The 26,204-nt window shown below is 43.6% G+C and overlaps 1 protein-coding gene across 1 annotated transcript in view; it reads left to right on the top strand.

Annotated features, from left to right (window-relative positions):
• Positions 1 to 9,415: 9,415 nt before the first annotated feature.
• The window catches only part of MSRA (methionine sulfoxide reductase A), a gene marked incomplete at its 5' end in the record, with an annotated part of 234,870 nt that continues 218,081 nt past the window's right edge, over positions 9,416 to 26,204 (top strand). The window contains one exon of the mRNA XM_082277057.1: positions 9,416 to 9,557. Within this exon, the coding sequence (XP_082133183.1) occupies positions 9,416 to 9,557 (142 nt within the window). The remainder of the gene's footprint in view (positions 9,558 to 26,204) is intronic.

Here is a 26,204-nt window from a genome sequence, read left to right as displayed (position 1 = left end):
CTTGCCAGCTCTCTCAGGCTCATTTTGGTGCCTTACACCGCACAATCGTGACAACACTCTTCTGTAGATGGTCTGTACTTTAATCCTCTTCATGTCCCTGTTTCCAAAGCAGCCTCATAATTCTACCCCATCACCATGAAAAAATAAATTCAATAAACAACATCTGTACTGGGCTCATTATGGCCTTCACAGAATAGTTTGGGTTGGTAGGAGCTTTTTAAAGGTCATCCAGTCCAATCCCCTGCCGTGGGCAGGGACACCTTCCACTAGACGTGGTTGCTCGGAGCCCCACTTTGGGATGTTCTAGCTCATTTGGAATATAACTTCCTGGGGGTCAGAAGAGGTGACAAAGTCTCACTGATTCCCCTGGGACTAAAACATCTACATACCAACAGAACTTCAATACCTAAGGATCTTTTATGCTTGGAAATGTTGGCTATGTTGGACAGGCCTTGGAGCAACCTGGGATAGTGGAAGGTGTCCCTGCCCGTGGCAGGGGGTGGAACTGGATGATCTTTAAGGTCCCTTCCCAACAAAACCATCCTGTGACTCAATGATCTGGACTAGTGCCTTCCTGTAAGCTCTGCACAGCAACATTCGGTGTAGCAATTCCAATAAAGAATGGAATCAAAAGTCACAACGTCCCATGGATGATTAAAGATAATCTAATGGGCAGTCAGATATATTTTACATATGCTGTTAATTTGTTTTCTTCCAAACAGAATATTACCTGGCATTTAATTTCCCTCAAGGATCCAGATGCTGTCACGAAATGTCCTGATATTTTTGTTTAAAGCTGGGAAGCACTTCAGGTGTCTCTTAATCCACTTTATTATGATTTTTCCAATGAAACCACCTCAAATACACAACCTTTCTATTTCCATCAGAACCTGAGTGCATTTTGCCAAGCAGTGACAGGCTGTGCTGCAGATCTATTCCCAGAAGAGCTTTCTGTGTTGCAATTCCATAATCACTGTTATTGCTGGATGCCACAACAAAACCAAGGTATTTGCGGTCAAAAGCCTAAAAATTTCTCATGCCTTTAATTAAATACTAATTTTGCTTTAATTTTACATGTTTTTTTATGCAAGGAGGTGAGGAGACAGCTCTCATTCCATAAAGATCATCTTCCTGGGGACCAGTAAACGCTTCGTTTGTAGGATGTGATGCTGCAGTGGAGGAAGGAGCCCACGAGAGGGCTCAGGGAAGCAGCCCTGGATCAGCATCCCTGGGAAGCTGCTGGGCAGGGAAAAGCAGGGCCTTGAGGGAAAGCTCATCTCTTCAATCATGTTCACCTTAAAACATCTCATCTCGGGCAGGCCAATAAACAAGCAGTCCAAACAACATCAGCTGTTATTACCACGGGTAGTATCATGCATGTATTTTTAATCTTTTGCCTGTGTATTTCTTACAAACTTTATTAATCCCGGGGAACGCTGCTGCAGGGAATATACGATGGCACTTAGAGCTGATGAAGCTCCCTCTCGCTTTTATGGTGTCGGCACAGCGGGCTCCGCTCAGCACCACATGAGCACATTTATAAAAAGCTTATTACAGCACATAGCACAAGAGTTGTTGGGGTTTCTTTTTCTTTTTCTATTTTTTTTTTTTTAACTGGGAAACCAGCACCATTAAATCAGATTATTTTCTTTAGCAGGGCAGTGTAAACAACTCTGTCATTTGTTTTTATAAAGTCATCAGTGCCACTGAACACAAACCAGCACCCACTGATGAGGCCAAGGCAATGCATTTAGAACTACCGCCAGAGCACGGGTATGATCCTTAATTTTCCACCAAAAAATATAACTGATTCCATTAGCTTTTTTTTTAAATATCATTCTTTACTGTGGGAGATACAAAGGAAATCCAGTTATTCACCATCCCCTTGTATTTTCCAGATCAATCCCCCCAGTACTTCCAGCAGAGCAGTTGTCTTGGTGAAATGTTACCCCAAAGTTAACAGTTTATCTGTTTTCATGCTTATCTCTTCACTAATGATAATTTAATATCATGCTTATTTCTTCACTAATGGTAATTTAAATAAATAAAAGTCATTAATTTACTTCAGCCACTTGCTTGTGAATGGACTTCGGACTTTCAGTGATTAAAAACATATATTTGAGCAAACAGGAATTTGGGGTTCAGAAAGAAAAAAGGTTTTAGTAAGGGAGGGATGAAATCTTGAGGACTATGAGATCAATATGGAAAATGTGGAGTGGGGAATGTAAAATACTACTTAGGATTGGGAACATGAAGGATATTGTGCTAAAAAGTCAATTTATTTTGGAGTTGTTAGTCAAAGTGTAAAATATAAGAAATATTTTTATGGAGTTAAAATTTGCCTTAAAAATCTTAATTTTTTCCTAGTTAAATAAAGGAAAAAATGCTCATGAAGTCAGTCCTGCAAAAACAGAGTACATGGTGATAAAAACACAGAAACTCCAAAGTGAACTGAATACAAAACATTTATTGAGAAATTTCTTACTAAAATTAGTTTTACCAAAAAACCACTGTGTCATGATGACAAAAGCTAGTGAAATATGTATTTAAAATGTCAGATTTTAGAGGAGGATGCTGCCAATGACCATCTAACCTGATGTGCACAGCACTGGCCACTTGATGTGCCCAGGAATTTGTCCTCTCATGAGTATGGACCTATGGAGTATTATGTACCACAGTGGGAAATTGTGATTTAAAAACTGCAGGGCTGAGCCTCAGCTGCTGAGAATTTAATCCTAGGAAATTCATGGAGCTGTGAGAAGCCATGCTGTTGAAGGAGATCTCTGCTAAAGCTTGGGATACCCACCTGCAAAGTGTGAATTCTGATCTCAGGCAGATAGGCGCCGCCAAAACGCAAGTGACTGTCACAGAATCATGGAAAGGCTTGGGTTGGAAAGGGCCTCAAAGCTCATCCCATTCCACCTCTGCCATGGGCAGGGACTCCTTCCACCAGACCAGGTTGCTCCAACCTGGCCTTGGACACTTCAAGGGGTGGGGCAGCCACAGCCTGGGATTTTGTGGTGATAAAAGTGTACCTTGAACTCCAGTGAAAGGAAGAGAGAACCAAAGGCTCTCCTTGCAGAGAGCTTGTGCTGCATTAGCATTTCTTTCCCTCATCATTGCTACAGTGCCATGGAAAATAAAGAACCTGTGTGAAGAGACTGTTTGAATCCTGTGTTTTCATCCTCTGCCTGGCATGTGTGGTAGACTGTGTTCCATGAAACTGCCCTTTGTTTTTGACATCCCTCTGTAAATCCCAAATCACTGCATTATCCTGAGGTACAGTGCTGATGGCTCTTCTACGTCAGTTCCATTTTTAGGATAATTTATGTAGCTTAATCTCTATCTCAATGCTCATCTAGATCCCAAATGGAAGGCGGATGAATGACTGATTAATCTTCCCTCCTCTCTCAAAACCATCTCACGTTGATTCTTTACTGTGTTATCATCTTTGCTGTCCTTCTGGGGTAACAGATACAGCTGTTGATACAGGAATTCATGTTTCCAAAAAAAGCTGTGGCCCTTGAAGTCTCTGGTTTCCTTGACTGAAAACTCTTAGATCCAGTTGGTGGCTTTTTTGCTAAAACTGGGAAACCGACCTGTGTGTCCTGATGAAAATTCGGGCTTTTTCAAAGATCTTGTTATCTGACCAGTAACAAAATATGATTGCAAAGAGGCACCCATAATGAGGTTGGTGTGTTTATATTTTATATTTTATAGTATCAGCATCAATCCTCAGCTCCATTAGAAACAGAGGCAAATGGCTGGAGCTGTGCCAGAGGAGGTTTAGGCTGGTAGCAGGAAAAGGTTCTTCCCCCAGAGAGTGCTGGGGCACTGAACAGCCTCCCCAGGGAATGGGCACAGCCCCAAGGCTGCCAGAGCTCCAGGAGTGTTTGGACAACGGTCTCAGGGATGCACGAGGTGGGATTGTTGGGGTGTCTGTGCCAGGAGCTGGACTGGATGATGCTGGTGGGCCCCTTAAATCTAGACATATTCTGTAATTCCAACTCTTTGGTTCACCCTTTGTCTCCCCACCAAGAGCTGGCAGAGCTGTTGTGGTTGGGGCAGGACAAGAGGAGCCCCAGCATTCCTGGCTGTGTGACAGAACAATGGGAACCCCAACATTCCAGGCCTGGAGATGTTCCAAGAGAAGTGTCCAAAGCTGCATCCAGTCACCAGAGCTGACCGGCCAGCAAGCCTGAGTGACCATGGCCCTGTCATCTCTGTGGCACCGCTGTGGCCCCTGGAGCTCCCCCGCGGCCCAGCTCCTGCAGCCCTTCCTCTCCCCCAAGCCCTCCTGCAGCACACGTAGGGCCTGACCCTGAGCCCAGCAGCCCAGGGATGCACTGTGGGGACATTCCCAGCCCTTCCTGCCCTGCCCCTCTCCTTCCTCCTGCTCCTCAGTGCCCTCAGTGTCCAGCCCTCCAGCCTGAGTTGGGACCTCCTTCCGGACCAGCCAAGCCCCCCCAGCACCCCTGTGCCCCTGCCAGCTGTGGCCTGTGGGCTCAGCAGGGCATGGCCAGCACCCCTGGCCTTGCCTGGGCCACACCTGCCCTGGGCAGACCTTTGAGAGCTCCTCTGCCAGGCCCTGGGGGCCATGTGTCTCCTGTGTCCTGGGCGATCCCAACAATGTCCCCATGCCCACGGACTGTGCAGGCACCAGTGGCACCAGCACCCTGCACAAAGTCACCCGGCTCCGGCTGCCTGGGAAGGTGCCCCTCACTGAACAGAGTTCCAAAGTCATCCTGAGCACAGGGCACGGCAGCACCACTGGCAGGAAACATCAGGAGGCACAGCACGATGCAGGGACAGACTGCCACCACCCCAGGGCAGCGTGTGCACACAGGGCATCAGGCTGGAAAAGCGAGGGAAGAAGAGGAGGAAGAACCCTCTGCCCAGAGCTGACAGCAAGCTCAAGGCTCCTGCAGGCAGAGCTGGAGCAGAAATGTAGGATTAGGCCTTTTGAGGGCTCACATCGTTTGGGATGGAGCCAGAGCATTTTTGATGTTATAGCTGTAGATGAAGATGTAGATGTAGAAGATGTTGTTCACTGTTCCGCCTTTCTATTAAAACAATTTCATCCATAACCTGTGTCTGCATGGAATGGGGAGGGAGTGCAGGGGGCCCCAGGAAAAGGCACCCAAGAGGTGCAAAAGCATCACTGAGCCCCAAATCAGATCCACCAAGCCACAAAGGACAGCAAGGTGTCCCCAGACCTGAGAGACTGCCAGCAGTGCAGGCACTCCTGGAGGGAAACTCTCCATGGGCCTTTCCCAAGGGAAGCAGCCCTTTGGCATGGGAGCCAGGAAAGATGGTGGCATGCCAGACTCACAGACACAGCCCCTGCCCAAAGCAGCCCTGAGCACACCCTGGGCACTATCCTCTCCCCTTGGGGATTTAGGGTCTTCCCCCTGAGGGTCACTGGGCACTGGAACAGCTCCCCAGGGAATGGGCATGGCTCCAAGGCTGCCAGAGCTCCAGGAGCATTTGGACAACGCTCTCAGGGATGCACAGAGTGGGATTGTTGGGGTGTCTGTGCAGGGCCAGGAGTTGGACTGGATGATCCTTGTTGAATCCCTTCCAACTCAGGATATTCTGTGATTCTGTGATTCACTATTTGACAGTTTTATCAGTTATAGAGAAGAACTGGGAAAATTATTTCTGTCAGCAGCTGAGGAGAAGCTGCAGGAGCAATAGTGACAAAGACAAGGGATTGCTACAAGTGTAGATCAGTGATTTAAATGGTGACAAGGTCTAGGCACAAAACTCAACCTTCTACGTATCTGCCATAATCACCTTTATATTTCTATACTTCTGTAATCAATTCCTTTGGGAGCCCTTGGGAAGCCACAGCAATGTATCTGTGAGGCTGGAAGGTCTAACACTGCTCTTGGACAGATTAATGCACATCCAACCAGGAATCAAGAAACCAGATTACACCGGCTTGGTCTGAGCACCACCAGAATGCTGAATTCCTTACTCACATCTTCATCAAAGCAGGAAAAAAAATCAGGAACTACGTCACTTGAAAACCTGGAGAGCGTCCAGAGATGTGCAATGACTTAAGAGAATTAGAAAACATCCTTGACTGTGATGAACTCCCAGAGTCCTGTTTATCTTGTCTTGAGGGATGACCGCAGCCTGCAGTGCTAAGTCTGGATAACAAAACCTGGATAAAAGCAATCTCTTCATTCCAGGGAAGATAAGCTAAACTGTGACGGGTGGAAGCTGAAGCCAACCTAAAAATAAGCTGCATATTTTTAACAGTAATCAAGCACTGAATAATCCACTAAAGCCTGTGGAGGATCTTCTTTCACTGCATGTTTTCAGATAAAAAAGAGATTGCTTTTCCAGGAGATGCACACTGCAGCACAAACCTGCCTTCCCAATCCCTGTATTTCCACGGAGATGGCCACACAGGGCTTTATCAGTTTCGAGATACAGCAGATTTTGTTACATGGGAAAAACGCATCTATCCCAAACCACAAAGAGTAGGAAATTTAACTCTGATGGATTATGTGTAGGAAATGTCAGGTCCCGAAAAAAAACTCTGTATATTCTGAGCAAGTTCCTAGGACTGGATGAGTAGGAATTTGTGCAAAGCCCTGGCTGAAAGGAGAGAGGTAAGCCCACATCCCTTTTCTTCCTGCTCTCTCTCTCTCCTTTCTTTTTCCATCTTCACGGAAAATTTTTAGCATCTGCCATAAAATTGCTCTGCTGGGAATACTGTGATAATTACAGGAGAATGCAAGCACTGTGTAGGTGCCATAATCCATGTTTTTTTCCTGATATATTTCTTAATTTAGTGTGTTAGTACATAGAAAGTCTATGTTTAAGTGTAAAGCATAATACACCATAAATAAAAAAATAATCATGTTCTACTGCTTGTTTGGAGAGGTAAAAAAAAATAAGAAAACTTTAAATAAAGTTAGAGTGCAATTTTCAGAGTCTCTCACCCAGACCTCACCCTCTGGAACAAGAGGAGGGGATAGCCCACACTTTCCTGAAATATAAGCGGGATTTATCTAAATTAAACAGTCTTCTGTTTCCATGGAGCCAACAAGCCCTAAACCCTTGTGAAAATCAGTTTTTATTTGTTAAGCAGCACGATGGCTTATTACCATTTAATACTTGGGATTCAGTGACGAGGCAGGGACAGGGTGCATGAAGTGCCACGCGAACAGGGAATGCCAGGCTGATTCCTGCCCTCAAGAGCTGTAATTTTCCAGCATCAGCAGCCCCGCTGTCACTGCTCTGGATCCCAATCCTCGGCTGTTTTCAGCCTCACAAACGAAGCAGCTTGACTGGGTGATGGGTGACAAAGCAATTTTTCCTGGAGGAGTTAATGCACTGGAAAGGGCACCCATGATTTAAGGGATACACAGAGTATAAACACTCAAGGAGAGCACGTTCAGCATGAAGGATGGCCAGGATCACTGGAGTGGAGGCAAGGCTGGCTTTTCTGCAGCTGGAATTTCGGAGCCTATCAGGGCTCTGGAAGGTTTCAGCCCCTTCACCTGCGAGGCTGAGCCAAACATGAGCCTGTTTTTCTGCCCCTCACCTCTGACTGCCCTCACGCAGGGAAGATGGCAATGGAAACAAAAACGGTTGCAAAGAGGCAGAAAAAATTCTAGCTCACAGGTGGAGACATTAATTCTGAGGGGGAAATTCCATTGCCATCCATCGTGACATTGAGCAGTGCATTTTTTAGGAACACGGTGGCAGATAGGTGTAGTGAAAGTGAAGAGGTGGGCAGTGTAAAACCAGTGGACGTCATCATCTTTAGTAGTTTCTTACAAAGAAAGAGCTGACAAATGACAGTGTGACCATAATGAGGGAACAACTAATTACGTGAACACGTTTTAAATTAAATTTACACTTTGTTATTGAGCACTTCTGGTTCTTACTAACTTGTACTCTCAAAACATCACAGTTATTTATCACAAGCATCTCTATATTCACTCATCATTCAATGGACTTTCTCCAGGCTATTACAAGACTTTTTTTGAAGTCACCTGAGGTCCTCTCCAGTCCTGATCTCAGTAATTCTAGTTACCATTACTTAGAAATTTTGTTTGTGTAAAACACCTTGAAAGATTGACTGCAAACTTGGGGACTACCTGTGCTCAAAGAGGATGTTGTTCACCTTTCAAACACAAAACAGGGAACCTGAAAGCTGAGGTGGGACAGTTTCTCTCTCCTGTTCCTATCTGAATTTTTAATTTTGAAGAAAGCCTGACTCCTAAAACATGATTTTCCTGGTCTACTAGATTGTTTCAAGAGCACCTTGGAATTCTCAATATTGCTGTAAATATCCAACACCTCTATAAATATGAATTAAATTCTAGGCCTCAGGAGTATTGCATCTATGTAAAACCCAACCTGATTATGAACTGAATGGAACTGCATCTGTCATAGACTTTTTTTTGAGAGAATTATCTGACCTTCCTCTCAGACTCGGCATTAGTCTGTTTTTTTATTATCTTCTCTCTATTCAGCCAACAACCCAACTTTTTCAAAGCCCTCCAGATAAATTTTGTAATCAATAAATATCCTGTCCCTTGTATAGTCCAGTGGAAGGTGTCCCTGCCCATGGCAGAGGCATGGAATGAGATAAATTTTAAGGTCCCTTTCAACCCAAACCATTCTGTGATTGTACAAATCCGTGCTGTATTACCCCCAAAACCACAGTGGGTATTTTCCACAAGCACTCACACTCTGATCATATTTTACATATTTTTATTGCAAATATAGGTGCAGAAAATTCTCCCTGGAGAATTTTCTCCTGGGATGTTACTTGGAACATCTTCACTGAAAAAATACTCTGCAAAATTGGGATAATACAGTAGATTGCCTAAACATAACACATGCAAGCGCTCTGTAAATTAACAACCAGAAAAAACATGGAAAAAAATTAAGTATCTATATTATTGGGAGTTGGAACAAGCTAAGTTTAAATGTCCCAACCCAAACCTTTCTGTGATTATTGTACAAATAAATAAACCACATTAACCACATTACTGCATGAAAGGTATGCGCAGCGTGTTTTCCTAAATGCGTCCGCAAAATCCCGTCTAAAAGCGAGAGCGTGGACACGCCAGACGGTGGATGTGACGTGGAGAGGACATGAGGTGGAGGCGACGTGGACTCCATGAGGGTCCCAAAACATTGGGAACAACGCTGTGGCCAGACTCAGAGCAAGCTGCATTCCACAGAGGTGCTGTGGAACACATGGGCAGAGCCCATGGAAAGGGATATTTTGGGATAAAGAGTCACGGACGACACTGGTGGGCCGCCCTTGAGGGACCCCCGAGGCAGTGGCGGCTGAGGAGTTGCCTTCCCCCGCCGCCGCTCGGCAGGGGGCGCTCTCCCCGCCCCTCCCTCGCCGGGGCTCCCTCACCCCGCCCAGCGGGCGATGTCGCCGCGCCACCGCCTCCACCTCCTGCTCTTCCTCCGCGCCCTCCACGGCTCTGCCTTCAGCATGGGCGACTGGGCCTCCCGCCTGCCGCAGGCGAGCGAGGCGCTGCCCGGCAGGACCCAGCGCATGGCGGTGCCAGGTGAGTAGTGACTCCGTTTCCTTCCTTTCCCTGGCCCCGCTGCCGCCCCAGCCGCGCGCTCCTTCCCGGCGCGCGCATGCGCGGTGCCCTCGCGGCGGGGGAGGGCCGCTGCGGCGCGTGCGCGCTGAGGGGCGGGACGGGGGCGTGGGGAGGAACATGGCGGCGGGTGGTGCGTTCTGTGAGGGGGGGACGGGGCCGGGGGGGGGGGTAAATGTGCCTTGGGAAAGTGTGTGTGTCGTGGTTTACTCGCGCAGTGACGTTTCTTATGTGCCGTAAGAATAGGGATTGACGGGTTGTTGGAGCAGCCAGCGAGCGCGTCCCTGTGTTTGTCCAGAGGAGCTGTGGCTGCCCCGTCCCTGGAAGTGTTCTGGGGCAGGTTGGACAGGGCTTGGGGCAACTTGGGATAGTGGAAGATGTCCCTGCTCGTAGCACAGGGTGGAATTGGATGAGGTTTAAGATTCCTTTCCACTCAAACCATCATGTGATTATTTTCTATAATCTGTTGTCTGTATATGAGTTTTCTCTTTAATTCTTACTGAAGCCAGCAATAGGGTTTTAAAGAGATTTCTCTAGGCCTTACTGGTTTTTTAAAATAATAATACTTTAAAATAATATCATGACATGCTGTGTATCTTCTGCGGGTGTTCTAGGAAGGAATTCTTCCCTGTGAGAGTGATGAGGCCCTGGCACAGGTTTCCCACAGAAGCTGTGGCTTCCCCTGGATCCCTGGAAGTGTCCCAGGCCAGGTTGGACATTGGGGCTTGGAGCAACCTGGGATAGTGGAAGGTGTCCGTGCCCATGGCAGGGGGTGGGATGAGATGAGCTTTAATGTCCTTTCCAACCCCAACCGTTCCATGATTCTGTTTGCAAGGTGCTTCTAAGTTCTTAATAATTTTTCCTATTGTTTTCCTCCTTTGAGTAGATGTGCGCTGTCAGGTAAGCAAAGCAGCAACCCAGAATTCAGGAATTTACTTTCTCACAGCCCTCCTAGGAACTGAAGGAGTTCCAAGATGACTGTTAGTGCTGTTCAGTAGGAATTTTAGTGGCACTGAGGTGCTCTAATACATGTATTCAATAGCTCATGTATGAGGTATTTCTTGAACAAGGTGTTACTTATATGTATTTTTGCTCCAGGCTCCTATGGACCCTAACAAAGTGTGCAAACTTAGGGCATAATTTAAACACACTAAGTACATAAGTACTGGTGGAAGAATTACAAATGGGTGATGGCATAAGCCCAGTGGTCAAGAGGATAATAAATTTTTGCATTGTCTAGATACTTGGTTAGTAGTTGAAAATAGTGGTGAAATTAAAGGTAGCAGGGAGAATATTATGTCTGATGTGGAGGAAATGGAGTCAAAGGAGGGGTGCAGAGGTAGGGTTTGTGCTGTTACAGCAGTGAATTCCAGAGATGATACCAAGAGTAGCACATTCCCTGCATCAACATGGTACCTTCCTGTTTTTATTGTGAAAAGACTGGACAGAAGACACACCAAGCTCATTTTATGCTGAGTAAATGGCACAGGTAGAATCATTCTGTGCTGCTGTACAAAAAGCATCCTCGTAAGGCCAAATACAATTTTTAGAAATGTTTTTCTATGGCTAAATGTGGCATTACGTATTTAATAACAGCATGACCCTACAGTGAATTGTCAATGTTAAAATAAGATGTAAACTGCTCAGAAGAGAATGGCAATTAAAATTTTAGGCTGATGATCAACTTAAGGCTGATTGACCTTGCAGACCCTTGCCATGTTAATAATTCTTGTGAATTGGGAACTAGAACTGGAGCTGGTAGTCTGGGTGAATTCTTACCAGTACAGCATAGAAGAGAGGGATTTTTCCTTTCTGTGCTGTCCAGAGTCACAGTTTGCTTTCTCTGCACTGCAAGCCCATTTAACCTGGCATCCAGCAGGACCACAGCTCCTTCCTAGCAGCTCTGAGATCATCTTGCTCTTCTTGTTGACCTCCCTGGGGTTTCTGTTGGTGTAGACCTGGAATTTTTCCAGGTCTTCTTGGATAAACCTCTGCTGTTTGCTGCGTCTGCCCTCGCTGTGTGTTTAACGCTGCCCTCAGATTTGCTGAGCGTGTTTTCTGTCACATCACTCATGTTGCTGTTGCAGCTATTGAATGATTCTGGCCCCAGCAGCAGCCCCTGGGGTCACTTGTTGCACACAAGACATGAAGGTATTGATCCCTGCCTTTGGAGATTGCTCCTCCTGCCCATTTTTGACATGCGGGCTGCTCCTCCAGCCAGGACTTCGTCAGCTTCCACAGCAAATGCTGTAGGAGAGGGTGTCAGAACCCTGCTGAAGTCAACATGTGCTACAGCCACTGCTCTGCCTTCCTCTGCAGAGCCAGAATTTCAGCCTAAAATGGCAGCTCAGCCGGACAAGCGTGATTTGCCTTTGGTAAATGTGTTGGTTATTCCTGATTACATTCTTGTTCCCTCTGTTTGGAAATATTTTCCAAGAGAACATACTCCATGATCTCTCCTGGGACTGAGCTGAAGCTGAGCATCCTATACGTGCCTCAATTCTTCTTTTTCCTTTGTTAAAAATGGCTGTTACTGTAGCCCAAATCTCATCATCAGAGATCCCCAGTCACTGTGGTTTTTCATTATTTCTCATCTGTAAGTGTTCTGATGGCCACATCAGCAAACTTGCCTCCCAGCTCTGGAAGAACTCCATATGTCTCCTTGGATTTAAACACATTTAGCTTAAGTAGCCATAACCCATTCTTCCTCATGTTCTTTGCTGCTTTTCTTTCTGATTGTACCAGCCTGGAGAGGTTTTAGAGCAGTTGTTTGTGGAGACTTGTGCAAATGAGGTTTTGAGTACTTCAGTCTTTCTGTACGCACTTCTAAGACTGTCTCCTGTATTCATCAATGCACTTTGATTCTTTCTGAGCTTCTTTTTACTCCTGCAATTTTTGCGGATTCATTTCTTATTGCCGTTTATGTCCCCAGCCAGATTGAACTCCAGCTTTGGCTTTGCTGATTTTGTGCCTAAATGCTGAGGTGGTGCTTTCTGTGTCTCCTTTGTTGCTTGTTCTTGGTCTCTGCATTTTAGTCGATGAAGCAGTGCTGTGTTTCTGATGAAGTTCCCACTTTTCCTACATGGTTTTTTTTTTCCTTAACTCTCTTTAGAAAATTTTTGTCAAAATTCAGACCACCCTGAAGGGCCTTTTTTTCCCTCTGGCAGCCTCCCAGGGGCTTCTCAGGGGTTGCAGCTCCTCCAAAGGGGCAGAGGAGGGACAGCTCTCATCTCTGCTCTGTGTGACCAGGGACAGGGCCCAGGGAACAGCTGGAGCTGTGTCAGGAGAGGTTTAGGCTGGCTATCAGGGAAAAGGTTCTTCCTGCAGAGGGTGTTTGAGCACTGGAACAGCTCCCCAGGGAATGGTCACGTTCCCAAGGCTACCAGAGCTCCAGGAGCGTTTGGACACAGCTCTCAGGCCCAGGGTGGGATTGTTGGGGTGTCCTGGGCATGGTCAGGAGTTGGACTTTACAATCCTTCTGGGTCCCTTCCAGCTCAGGAGATTCTGTGATTCCATGATAATTCCATATATAAGCCAGAGTCTGAGTTCTGAAAGCTGAAAATACTGAATCTGTTTACCTTTCCAGCCTTCCTTTGGATCTCCATCTCCGCTGTCTTGTGGTTACTTAGAGGACTGTTTCACTCTGCAGCCCTGTGCTCTCAAGGAGTTGTGTTTCAGTAGAGTGCAGCTCCACATCCTGTTCTTCTGTTTTTGGAAGGATTATTCCTACATCCTACCTAACCTGTTCTGATCCTTGCTCCAGCTGTGTGTGCTGTGCCAGGTCTCTGATTCTTGGTGGATCAGAGGTCTGTGACCACACCTGGACATCCAAGTGAGCCGAGCTCTGCCTTGGTGTGCAGGCACTTGAGGAGAACTTCTGCCAGAGCTCTCTGGACCTGCAGTGTCCAGCCTCTTCACCTTCAGTGATGTTGACAGCCCCTAACTTTCCTCAGTGAAGGGCTGCAGAGCATTTAGCTTCTTGTCTCTTGGAGATCCCACTGATCTACTCCTCATCCTGATGGAATAAAACATCCTTGGAGCTCCTTCCTTGTGCTGCAGCAACTGGGTCTGCCAGAGCAGAGCTCCCAAAAGTGAGGCTGCTGCCACTGTTGAGATCCCTGTGGAGGAGCACCAGGCTCTTCCCACTGAGTTCAGTCTGGAGGGAAGTTGAAGTTCCAGAGGTGTTAGTGCTCACTGAGGATCCAAGAAAATCGTGCAGTTAAACCTGGATAAACCACTCTGCATTAGCTGAAAGGAATACAAACATTAGTAAACTTACTCTTTTTGTAAGCAAGTTGAGTTTATCAGATTTTGTACGAATTCCATAATCTGGGTTTTAGAATTTGTTGTGCTGTTTTCTTTCCTTGCAGTAGAGCACCTGCATTCATTTTTTAAAATTACTTCTTTCATATTCTTGTATAATGGTGCAATATGATGTTGTGCTTTATAGTAAAAACACACATTATTTATTTATTGCTTCTACCTTTCTAGTATAACTCTACTTTTCAGAGTTAATTTTAGTTTGATTGGTGCTGAAACATGGCTGTGTTTTCTGACTATGGGAGGATATATTGCTTACACTATTTAATGAACTGTTTTATTTTATGACAGTGGTAGGAGCAGTAGTCAAGGAGCCATATGAATGTAGAGATTGAATAACATCTATATATATGTATCTGTATAAATATATCTTGATATAGATATATACACAGGTTTTTTCTGCTAGATATCCTGAGGTAGCAATGTGTAATAAATTAAAAGAATGTTTTTCCTACTGTTGCCAATGAGCAGTGTCAGAGAATATCTTCTTACACATCTGTAGTGGCTTGACTTTTTTGAGGCAGAGAAAGTCCAGCTCATGGGTAGAGAGCCTTAAGATTGTTTAAACCCATTAAGCCTCTTAGCTTTATATCTAAAGATTAATAGAGCAGTAATTACAAATGTGAAGGAGGTCATGGTGAATTTTAGTCTGACCTTCTGTGTGAAAAAAAAAAAAAAAAAAAAGCACAGCATTACAGCATTGCCATGAATTAATTCTTGCTTGAATCAGATCACACTCTTTAAAGAAAACATTGATTAAAAATGTCATTTGACAGAGGATCCACATGCTCTCCCTGTTAGTCTTTTTTTACCATTTTTAAGACACTGAGCAGAAATTATTGTGGTCAAACCAGTGGCCTGTGGTGTGGTACTTCCATTTGTTTCATCACCATGCTCACCATTAAACTATGTCCTCAAAATAAGGAATAAAATGAAAAATATTCATGTTTATTTCCTTTACTGGTTAAAAGAATTTGTAATCATGGGCAAATACAAAATTTTTTCAGACGTGATTTTAGTATCACTGTATTTTAGGTCTAAAAGAAAGATTCTTGAGTGAGCTTATACGTCAGGACAAAACCTCAAAGAAAATAAAGTTTGTCTTAAGGTTTAGGAGGATTTGTTTCTTCAAATTTTTACACCACTTTCTTTTACCTGAATCAGCATTCTACATAATGAATTAACTAGTTGTCCATTTTTATTGAGTTTGTATGAAATATGGGCCAAAAAAAGTGACACTTGACTTCCATGGCAGTTTAGTGGAGTGTGTTGAGTAACAATGTCATGTGTGGTTTAGCGCTTTCCAAATTGCAATTTACCTTTCTAACTCAGAAGACTTAATTACTTATTTCTTCATTCGAGGACACAATCTTTGCCTCAAACACACTCAAGCCATCAATTTCCATAAATTATTAAATTTCATTACAATTTTGTTGTGTATGCCAAGATTGAAAGCAAAATGCACAGCAGAGAAACACCTCACCCCAGTGGTTGTTTATTATCGGCAAAAACTTCTCAAATTTGTGGTTACAACTTCTTGCAGGTACTTCCAGGATGAATTTCCTTGGAAATCCTGCCTGTCATGGCTTTTTCTAGTGCTCATTTTTTTTTTGGTGCATTTTGTCAAGTAATTATATTTGCACACTAACCACCTCATTTTCAAGGCAACTGTGCAGCTGTAAATATTGTGCTCTTGTTGGAAAGACAGGAATTACTTTTAACCCCCCCATTGCATTTTACATTTTGGAAGGTGCTGCAAGGAGAAGCAAAGATTAAGTCAATATAAAGAGATTTTTTTTTGTTTGCACGTGCTTTTTTACTCTTGGAAGCTGGAAAACAGTCACCCAAAGGAAGTTAACAGGCACAGAGGATGCTGGGGAGATGGAAAGCATACAGGAAATATATTTACAGAGCTGCACATCAAGCTGCCAAATGCTGCTCCTGAGGTGGAATAACCCTGCACTTACTTATCACCTCTCACTACATCCCAAGAGAACTGATGACATCACTCATCACTAAACCCCTCAAAAAGTGTAAAAGTAAAAAAAATTCTGTTGTTCCGAGTCCCTGGAGTTCCTGGGGCTCTGCTTAGCATGCGGCTCACAGCCGGAGGGTGCGGAGGAAGCGCTCCCGGGGCTTCTCCTGGCAACAGCTCGGGTTGCTGGGAGACAGCATTGCCTAAATGGGGAGAAACTTCACCCAACTGGCAGCCTCTTGCATGCAAATGAGGCTTGGTGGAGGCTTCTCGTGCTGATGCCGTAGTTTCCCTCTCCGAAATGAAAAAGGAACCCAGAGGGTTGTGTGTGGATGCTGCTATGAGGAGATCGTTCGAAGTCGTGTAATAAAAGGGGATAATTATTCCTGGTGAAGGTAGTTGTGTTACACAGGGCTCAGGAGCTTCTCGTTGCTGCTGTTTTGAAACGGGATGTACATGTCTGAATGAGCCAAATTTGGGGTGTTAAACCTATCAGTTATGAGAGCTAAACACAAGGCTATATTTACTCAGGTTGTTTTTTCTATCTAGAGAATATTTTAACTGATTTTGTGTGAGTCCTGGGATACATTGGACTCCTTTGGCTGATTGTATCCATTTATCTTTAGTGCAGGAATGACATTGACTGGACATTTAGGTAACGTTGTGCCCTGGATCCCACATGTTCTTCCATAATTGATTACGTGAATGTATATCCCAGGCAGAGACATGGAATTAGGCATCCCACTGCTTCTCTTTCCACAGCAGGTAGGAGAGTATGGGGCAAACTTTACATTGCAGCAGGAACAGGGTGGGACAGAGCACTGGAAGAGGCTGAGTGGTGCTGCAGCAATACCCAGAGTTAGGCTGTCATAGGTGAAATGGGCACTGGTGTCTTTAGTTCATCAAAAGACATTTAAATCAGGGAAATAGCACCCAGAATGCTGTTTCCTTCCACTGGCTGCCAGAGGGTCCAGTGGCCACTGCAGGGTCCAGTGACCAGTGCAGGGTCCATTGACCAGCTCCCATGGAGGTGTCTGTGTGATAACCAGGTATAGACGGAGTCCTGGCTTTGCTGTCTTCATCACCTATCCATGTAGTTGATATTCAATATAAAGCCTTTAATTTTTTTTTGAGTTATTCTCATTGCCCAGGGTCAAAAGCTGTATTTTTTTTAAGCTCTCTACACCAAATACCAGTTCACAGAATCACATTTTTTTCCTTTACTTTCTTCAGTTTTCCTGGTTCATGCTCGTATACAACACTGTCAATAATGGAGGAAAGAATTTCCAAAGTCAGGTTATCCAAATGAGAGCGAAGTTGTTTACACATGGAACTGCAGAGGTGCAGCATCTTTAGTTCCTTCAGAACGCACAAGGAATAGATAATAAAAGAATAAAATAATTGAGAGAAGATAAGTGCAGAATAGCCCTTAAGGCAGATTTAAAGTTGCTTGAATATTTCAGGTATTAATTCCTGTGTTTTAGTCCTTTTGTTCTTTGATGTACAGTATTTCCTTTTGAATTTTTTCAGCTTTAAAAGCTTCTCTGGTTTAATTAATGTCTTCCTGTCAAATTTATACCTTCAAATTACAGTGGTGTACATTGCCTTTACTTCAGGTTTATGTAATTTTTATTGAATTTATTTTTACTTTGCAACCATTGAATTATTTGGCTTGTAATTTATTGTGTGATAGGCATTGCTTTATCCTTCCATGCTTATCTTTTAATTATTATGTATGAAATTTCAGTGGTATGGATACATTTGATTATTGTACTTATTTTGTTGCAAATTTTTATGATATGTATGAAACTTGCATTTAAATTTCCAGTACAATTAAAATAATGCACATAAATAAGTCCTTAATACAAATCAGATAAAAACCTGTGCCATAAAACCCATCACAATCCAGGGATGGTTATTGCAGTTTCTTATGTATTGCTCATCGTTAATTCTTGCTGCAGATAATGCAAAATTGGAATTTAGTGGAGATTGTTTGGGTCTTTGTTTTGAAGATAAGATCTTATTTTCTGTTGAGAAATGTGGCCAAGTAGATGATACCTGTATTTTTACTATAGTTTGGGCTTGATTTTCTAGGAGCCTCTTGACTTTCTAGGAGCCTCCAGAGATGCTTTAAGGAATGCCCACATTTCAGGAATGGCTGAGATGCAGAACTCCAGCGGGAACTAGTTTTTTTGGTGTCCCTCAATGTGAGACAGAAATCCCTCACCTTGAGGACATTTGTTTAGACTTGAGGACTTTGAGGGTAGAGATTTGGTGCCTGAGTCTCTGGCTCAGAACTCTTAGGAACCCAGTGAGCAATGAGAAGTGTTGTGTAAGGGATAGACAGTGGAAGTGTCTTTGTGTTTCTGACATTGCCCATTCAAAAAGTGCGAAAAATGCACTTTTTGGTTCATCAAACATTCAACTCGTGAAAATTTCATCCCAGGACTCCTAAAGTGGGAGCAGGAATCGGGGAGGTCAGGCATTGATGACTTAACAGGCTGGATGAGGGAGGAGAGGGATGACTCCAGACAGCCCTTGGTGGAACTGACAGGGTCTGGTACATGTGTATGGCAGAGTGGGATCACAGGATAATCCAGGTTGGAAGGGGCTTTGGGAGATCATTGATTTATGGGATCAGTAGATTGGCAGCTGATCTGCTCGTTTCGGAGAGGAAATGTCTGCAGTCATCTGCTCCTTTCAAATGTTGAGCTTACATTTTGAAAAACGGCAAAATTCCAAGTCAGGGAATCAGTGGCTGATTTCCTGATACGCTTTAGCAAACTGCAGTAGGATTTTGTCTAAGATCATCAGAATCAAAATAACTGCACCAGAGATAACATTACGATATATAGGGTCTATGTGGACTGTTTATATTGCTTGCTTTCTTTTATGTTCTTCCCTAAGGATTCCCCTTCTTACCTAAACAGGGATGTGCAAACTTCCTTCCGCACTGATCAAATCTCATCTGCAAGAGTTTGCGCTCAGACAACTTCTAATAAAATAAGCTTCTCACAGAATAATAATGCTTCATTTCAGTAGGATCCTGAATGACAATTTTCCAAGTTACTACTCAGAAAGGGAACAGGAGAGGGAAGAAATGAGCAGGCAAGCCAAATGTAGAGGGTGGATTATTAACCAGAATGTCCTAATATGTTCTAATACATCTTTATATGAAGAAGAAAAATACTCATAAGGTGACCTAGAGGTAAGTTTACAGTTGGTTCGTAGGATATGTATTTCAGAACTTCAGAACTTAGAAAAGATCCTTTTTTTTTTTTTTTTTTTAACAATTTTAGGATGTTCTGATCCTCCTCTGCTTTGTTAGCATTTCTCATAAATACAGTCATAAATGCGTATAACTGCCCTGGAGTCCAGCTGCATCCTCTGGAATGAAGCAGCAGGACCAACAGCCCATCTGTTTGCCACATTCACTTCTGAAGTTCTGCTTCTGAAAGGTGTCTTCTGATGTTGTTGGCAGCTGAACACAATTCCTGCTGAAAACCCGTGTTCTGAGCACTGAAGGGATTTAGAGTAGGACATCACAGCTCATATCTTACTGTTGAGTGGCTTTAATGCATTTGTTTTCTTACCAGTCATCTACACTTTTTGCTATTTGATTTAATCTGGTCCCTTGTGCCATTCTTAGTCATCAAACTGCTTTTCAACCGACCTGAAAGACTCTGTCATTTACTGGAGGAGGATTCCATCCCACTCAGGAAGAGTTGGATGCAGGCTAACACTGTGTATCCAGCATGGGAACTGTGGATTGTTTCTGTGACTGTGATTGTGTCTCTGGTTGTGGACGTGAACATGACTTGGATCCTTCTTAAATCCTTGGAGAGATCCTGGGTCTGTCCTTTCCCTGGTCAACCAGTACGTTCCTCTGAAATTCCTAGATTTGGAACTGTTCCCAGTCATGAGTTGGACACAGCATCGTTTTTTGGATGTGGTGGGCTGTGCCTGGGCTGGTGGCACGAGTCCAGAGGATGGGATACGAAGGAACGTTTAGCAGGATTTGGGTGTTCCTCTGTCCACTCCTTGGTGGGGTGGAATTGCAGACTTCCACACTCACCCTTCGGCATTAAGTAACTCATTTCTCCTTAAGTCCTTGTTTAAGGAGTCATCTTTGTGTTAAATATTCCCACACCAATTAAGACCTACTCAGTGTTTATTTAGTTTACAACAACTGAAAGCAAACTTTTTGAGAGAGAGGCAAGAAAATCATCAAATGTGTATTTTATCCTTGTGGATACCTGTGCACAGACGTTCCCAGGTACTCCTGTTGTGAAAGTATTAAGTATAATGGAAGCGGAAAATGAGGAAAAACCAGCACTCTCTGGGCTGATGGCTGGATGAAGATGACGAATTCTGAGATACTGCTCTCTGTAGAACCGTTTAAAATATTTAATTTGTGAAAATTCAGTAATTGAACACAAAGCACTTTGTTCCTGAATTTTACAATAAACCCCTTGCTTAGTGCAAAATAAAGAGTATGTTCTTATTCCTCACACCAGGAATTAAGAAACCCTACTCTGACCAAACTATGGATAAATCCTCTTAGTTACTTGATTTTTTAGAGCCTCCATTTTCATAATAATTGAAGATATTTGAGTTTTTCTAGCCACAAGTCTATTTTCACTCTATCCAAGTTAACTTGTGGATTTTATTATGAGTAACTATTTCTACCTCAAGTTCTGTGCATTTATTTTTCATGTTCCACACTGCAGTCAGTTTTTAAATGGCACTCACCCCTGGCTGTGGAGCTGGGCTCCCAACATTTTGGGTTTTTTTAAGTATCTGTTTTTCTCCTGAGACCTAAAGGGGATAATAAACAATTAATGGTACCAATGGTATTTAAAAACCCATGTAGCACTTTATATTGGAAGTGTTCTGGGTGGTACTGGACAAAGAGAATGGGAAAATATTTTAATCTAGGAATATAAATTCTGTTGGATATACTCTGGAGACCATCTGGTCCTAAGGAAACTGAAGAAGAATACATTTAGTGGAGATTGACCCATGGATTTGGAATTTCAAATTGGGGCAGAATGCCAGCACATGATGAGCAGTTGAAGGATAATCCCACAGTGATTTTAGGAAGTTGTTGACAGCTTCCGATAGAGTTTGGTCTTGTCATTTATTTGCCTTGCAAAGCTGGAGGACTCCACCCCACTGTGTGACAGCACCAGCCCTAAACCCACCGGGCTCATGGATCCGCTGCTTTGATTTTCACCTGGATTCAGCTGGAACTCTCCATTCCTGGGGCTAATGTTTTCCATGGCACAGGAAGGACCACAGTCAGGCATATATGATGTTGTCAAAATGACAAATGGTAAATGCAGGTGGTAGGGGGGCAGCTGCCAGGAGGAGACAGCCCATCCTGGACCAGAATTAACTGGGAACATCAAAACTGTGCAAAACAAGCTGCCAGAAGTGGTCCTTGTATTGATTGACTTCGGGAAATCTGCAGGGCCTGAGGCCCTTGCAGGTCTAGTCCTTCATATTCAGATTTTTCATGCCTTTATTCTTGTGTTTTTTAATATTTTTTCCATTTTATTTGATTGATTTTTGGAATGTTGGCTTCAGCTCTCGCTGTCTTCCCTTGTCACTTCTGGATGGCTGCAGTATTACTTTTTTTCTTTCCTTCTCAGTATTTCTTTTCATTACATTGGTCTCTATGTAATAGCTACAGTCACTCACTTACATGTTTTTAGAGCTTCCCCAGTGTTTGGCTGTTTAATAATAAAACGCAGGAAAGTGGAGAGCCCATAGGAAATTCTTTGTCATCATCTCTTTATGAGCAGCCCAGGTAAAAGTTGCCTTTTTCCTGTCACATGATGCACTTTCACCCTTCAATAATAAATCAGAGAAGCATCTGGCTCCAAAATTAGACTCCTAAAAACCTCTAGCTTGTCCTCAGAGGAATTGGCTTCACTTATTTCTAATGGGAGTGCCCAGAAATTATAACAGGAGTGTGATAGCAGAAAGACTGACAGAGTTAGCCCTGATATGCCAGATATGCTGGTGTTTTTATTCTTAAGAATAAAATGTTTTGGGGAACTGTCACACCCACATTGACCTCGTATCAGGTGGTCAGGATGAAGCGTTACACGGCTTTCATTGGTCCATGGCACTGAGGTGTTCCATCAAGGAAGAGAAAAGGGAAATAAAAGCTATACCTGACATTTGAAAGTAACTCTTTGGGGTTGTATTCCAAATAGAACAGCTTAAATGAGTGAGTTACTTCTTCTATTCCAAAGTTTTCCACTTGGGAGGTGGGAAATCTTCACAGGTGCACTGGGACAGGTATCCAGGTATACCACACTGGGGAGACACAGGGACGTTTGAGAGAGGTGGAAAAATACATGGATAAAAGGGAGTAAGATGACATCAGGAGGCTTTCACTGGGAGAATTTTAAATAAATGTATTCTAGGGGCATCATGGTGAAATGCATAAAAGATCGCAGAATCATTTTGGTTGAAGAGCTCCAAGATCATCGAGTCCAAGATGAAAAAAAGAATTTGAAACGTGATAACCAAGGCACAGACCAATATTAATCTTCTCCTAATTCTTCAAAGAAAGATCAGTGATAGCTAAGATATTGCAAAAGAATAAATTTGGGGATTTTTATCTAAGCATGGGGCTGTAGATAGTGTTGAAGGACAGAGCTCCGCGTTGTTCTGTAATGGTAGAAAACAAAGATGGTCAAATTTGGACTGGAGATGGATAGGAGAATACTTGGAGTGATGAGGAATTCAACTCCTTCCATATTTTGTGCATTGGAAGAGAATAGCATCAAAGAAACTTCAGTGGGACAGCTGGAGAGAGGAGAATGTTCAGGAGAAAAACGTGAGGGTAAAAAAGCATTTTATGGAGTCACTAATACAGAACCTGGTGTCAGCTTGAGTTATCTGGGAGTTGAGGACTGGATTATTGCTGCCTTCCAAGGAAAAATCCATAGACTTTGAGCAAGAAGAAGGAAAGGAAAGGAAAGGAAAGGAAAGGAAAGGAAAGGAAAGGAAAGGAAAGGAAAGGAAAGGAAAGGAAAGGAAAGGAAAGGAAAGGAAAGGAAAGGAAAGGAAAGGAAAGGAAAGGAAAGGAAAGGAAAGGAAAGGAAAGGAAAGGAAAGGAAAGGAGAGGAGAGGAGAGGAGAGGAGAGGAGAGGAGAGGAGAGGAGAGGAGAGGAGAGGAGAGGAGAGGAGAGGAGAGGGGTTGTCTTCAGAACTGTGGGAGACAACAAGAAGAAGAGCAAATTGGAGAAGCTGAAGGGGGAACACAGTGAAAAACAGGCAGAAAACATGAAAAAAGGCCCAAAACAAGGTGTGGAGAAAGTTTTGTGTTTTCTTCCTATCTGGAGGATACTGAGCGCTCGACTGATTGGCATGGAAACTTCTTTATGTGAAGGGGGAGAAGTGAAGGAGGAGAAATGAGTTCCATTGAAAGATATCGACACCTTGGACTGGAGGATGATGCATCTTGAAAGGTGTCACAGAGGGAGGTGGGAGCAGTTCCGATGGAGTGGAGCAGACCTGCAGTTGGAGTCCTTAAGAGGAGAGAGAGGGGGAATTAGGAGAGCTGCAGTAAACTACACCTGGGAAAAAAAGCCTTTAAGGCAGGAAGAGTGGAGTCATTCCTGCACATGAGATCCACTCTCGTTGGATCCTCTGCCTTTGGAGCAGCATTTTGAGGGCTAAAATAAGGCTCTTCATCCTGTTAGGAAATTCTTTTCAGGAAAACATTGGGCTGCTCAGGAATTTATTTGTTTTTCCTGCCTTACTGTCACTAAGAGTAATGAAGGAATAGTTAAACTAGTTCATCTCTATTGGAATTATATATATATATTTTAATCTAGCTGAAGTCCCCTGTTGTCAATACATACGTTTTTTGAAGGAAAACTAATTAAAAGCTGAGCATTTAATAGTGATTGCTGCAGTAGTGTAGCCTTTCAGAGTTAATTCCACTGTCAATAATTTCCATGAGATCTTTTTGTTCCTGTGTTGATGCCTGAGAGGTCTTTCAGTAAAGGCAAAGTGACACATTAGAGTTTGTTGTCAAGTGCACAAAGAAAAGAAATAGAAAAATTTTATATATAGGAGTGTTTTTTCCCCAGGTTAGCCTGTCACGAGGATGCGAGGTACAAATGGAAATGGGGTAGTGTGCAATATTTTGAGGCAAAAATCTGATTTTAAAGTTAACAGTGTTTCTTCTGGAGTTGGGAGGCTGCTGGGAGAAACGTGGATGGGTCTGTTACAGCCACTGGAAACAAGACAAGGGGAGCATTGGGTGGATGTCTAAGGTCTGAAGGACAGAGAAATAACCTGTTTTTTAAAAAAAATCATCAGATAAGGTCTTCCAACCTCTGGCAGAATGTAACCTTTAGAAACAGAGAGGGACTTCCTTGGATATTGGGAAAAAGTTCTTCCCTGTGAGGGTGGGGAGGCTCTGGTCCAGGTTTCCCAGAGAAGCTGTGGCTGCCCCTGGATCCCTGGAAGTGTCCAAGGCCAGGTTGGATGGGGTTTGGAGCAACGTGGGATAGTGGAAGGTGTCCCTGCCATGGCAAGGGGCTGGAACAGGGTGGTCTTTAAGGTCCCTTCCAACCCAAACCTTTCTATGATCCTGTGAACTTCTGAGACTCTCTATTGAATAAACTTACAAAATTAAACACTTTGGGAAGTTTTTTTCCCTCGGAATATTCTAGTTAGCTCATTAATGTAATGCATGTATTTTAAAAAGTTGGCAGTTTGCCTTGGCAAATAGCTTGAAGATAAAAGAAAGTTTATTCCTGTAATTTTCCTCACATGAGTTCTTGTCATGTAGAATATCTTGAATGAAGTTCCAAATATAATTTTCCATCCTTAAAGTCTTGCAGCACATCAGAAAATTTCCCACCAGAGTTGTCCATTAATGCTGAGCCATTTCTGCTCTGAGTGCCACAAGAACTTGAGCTGCTGAACTAACAGATGACATCATTGGATCTACGGATGTGGGGAGATTTTTTGTGTAGGAGCTGGGATCCGATTCCTTATTAATTTTCAGCTGATTTTTAATAATGGTGGAATTGAGAAGAACTGGTGGTTTTCAAGCTGGAGTTCAGATAAAGTTAAAATGTGCATGACTTCCGAGTGTGATCTTAATTCAGATATATACATCTCCTGCTCCTGGCGTCTTCCCATGATTCTGGGGAGGAGAGAATGAAAACACATTATTTTAAGGAGTATTTGGTGCTTATTAAAATTACACATACGCCCGCCTTCCAAAGAGTCTTGATTTACTGCAGGTTGTTCATGTGTCGCATGCGGACATTTTTTAGTGAGCAGATTTCTTATCCCTGCGAGAACAGGGAATGGCTTCCAGTGCTCCACGATTCCGGGAGCACAAACGTTACATCCATTGTAAAAGGTAGGGAACCATGAAATCTATAAAGCTGATTTGGCAGGAGCAGCGGCTGTTGGTGCCAAGATTTGGTTACTGACCCACAGTTTCCTGTTTGGAAATCTATTAATTGATTCGCAAAGAGCATCTTTTTGGAAAACAAGGATTCAGACAGGCTGGCACAGGCTGGAGCTCCGCCAAGACTGCTCGGGAAGGTTGCCATGCTGGGAGCGAGCGAGCGAGAGAGCGAGAGAGCGAGCGAGGCGAGGGAAGAAAAAAAGGCAAGACTTGGCACGGCTCAGTCAAATCAGCTTCTTTTGTCTGCTGTCTCGGCTTGAGCTTCGCGAAAGAAAACCGTCCTGGGGTACAGAAAAACTCACAACTTTTTTTTTTGGTTTTCAAACTTCCGTCGCTTTTTAAGTCTCTTGGGCTCTTGGGAAGTGGTGGTGACATTAAATGACGTCCAGTTAGCAGTGAGCAGAGAAATAAAAGCCTTTAATGAAGCCTCCACAATGTCAGTTTGTACATATGGGAAATACGATATTTGGTGATTTTTTTTTTTTTTTTCCCCTATGTCTGATTAAACTGTAAGGGAGCCGAGTAACTTGGAAGAATACAGAGGGAATGTGTAAATAAAAGGGAGAATTTTCATTTTTTGCAGCAAAACAAAAACTTTTCATCGACACAAACATGCTTTAAAACCAAACCTGACCTCCTTTGGAATACGTTCGGAACGGGAATTCCAGCGTTTCTCTCTACAGAAACGAACTTTTAATGGAACCTCCTTAAAGATTTCATCTGACCCAGCAGCGAAGTAAGAGTAGAGAGAAAGTTGTGACACCTCAATAGAAAAGTGAGTATGTTCTTAAAGACACAACGTTTGTTTCTGCTGCTTGGTGCTGTCCTGGCTCCACGTCCTAGCCTTTAGGGACAAACCTTA

The sequence above is a fragment of the Coloeus monedula genome (genome assembly GCF_965178545.1).
Source record: "Coloeus monedula genome assembly, chromosome: 2".
NCBI lineage: Eukaryota > Metazoa > Chordata > Aves > Passeriformes > Corvidae > Coloeus > Coloeus monedula.
This window is presented reverse-complemented; position numbering and strand designations above follow the sequence as displayed.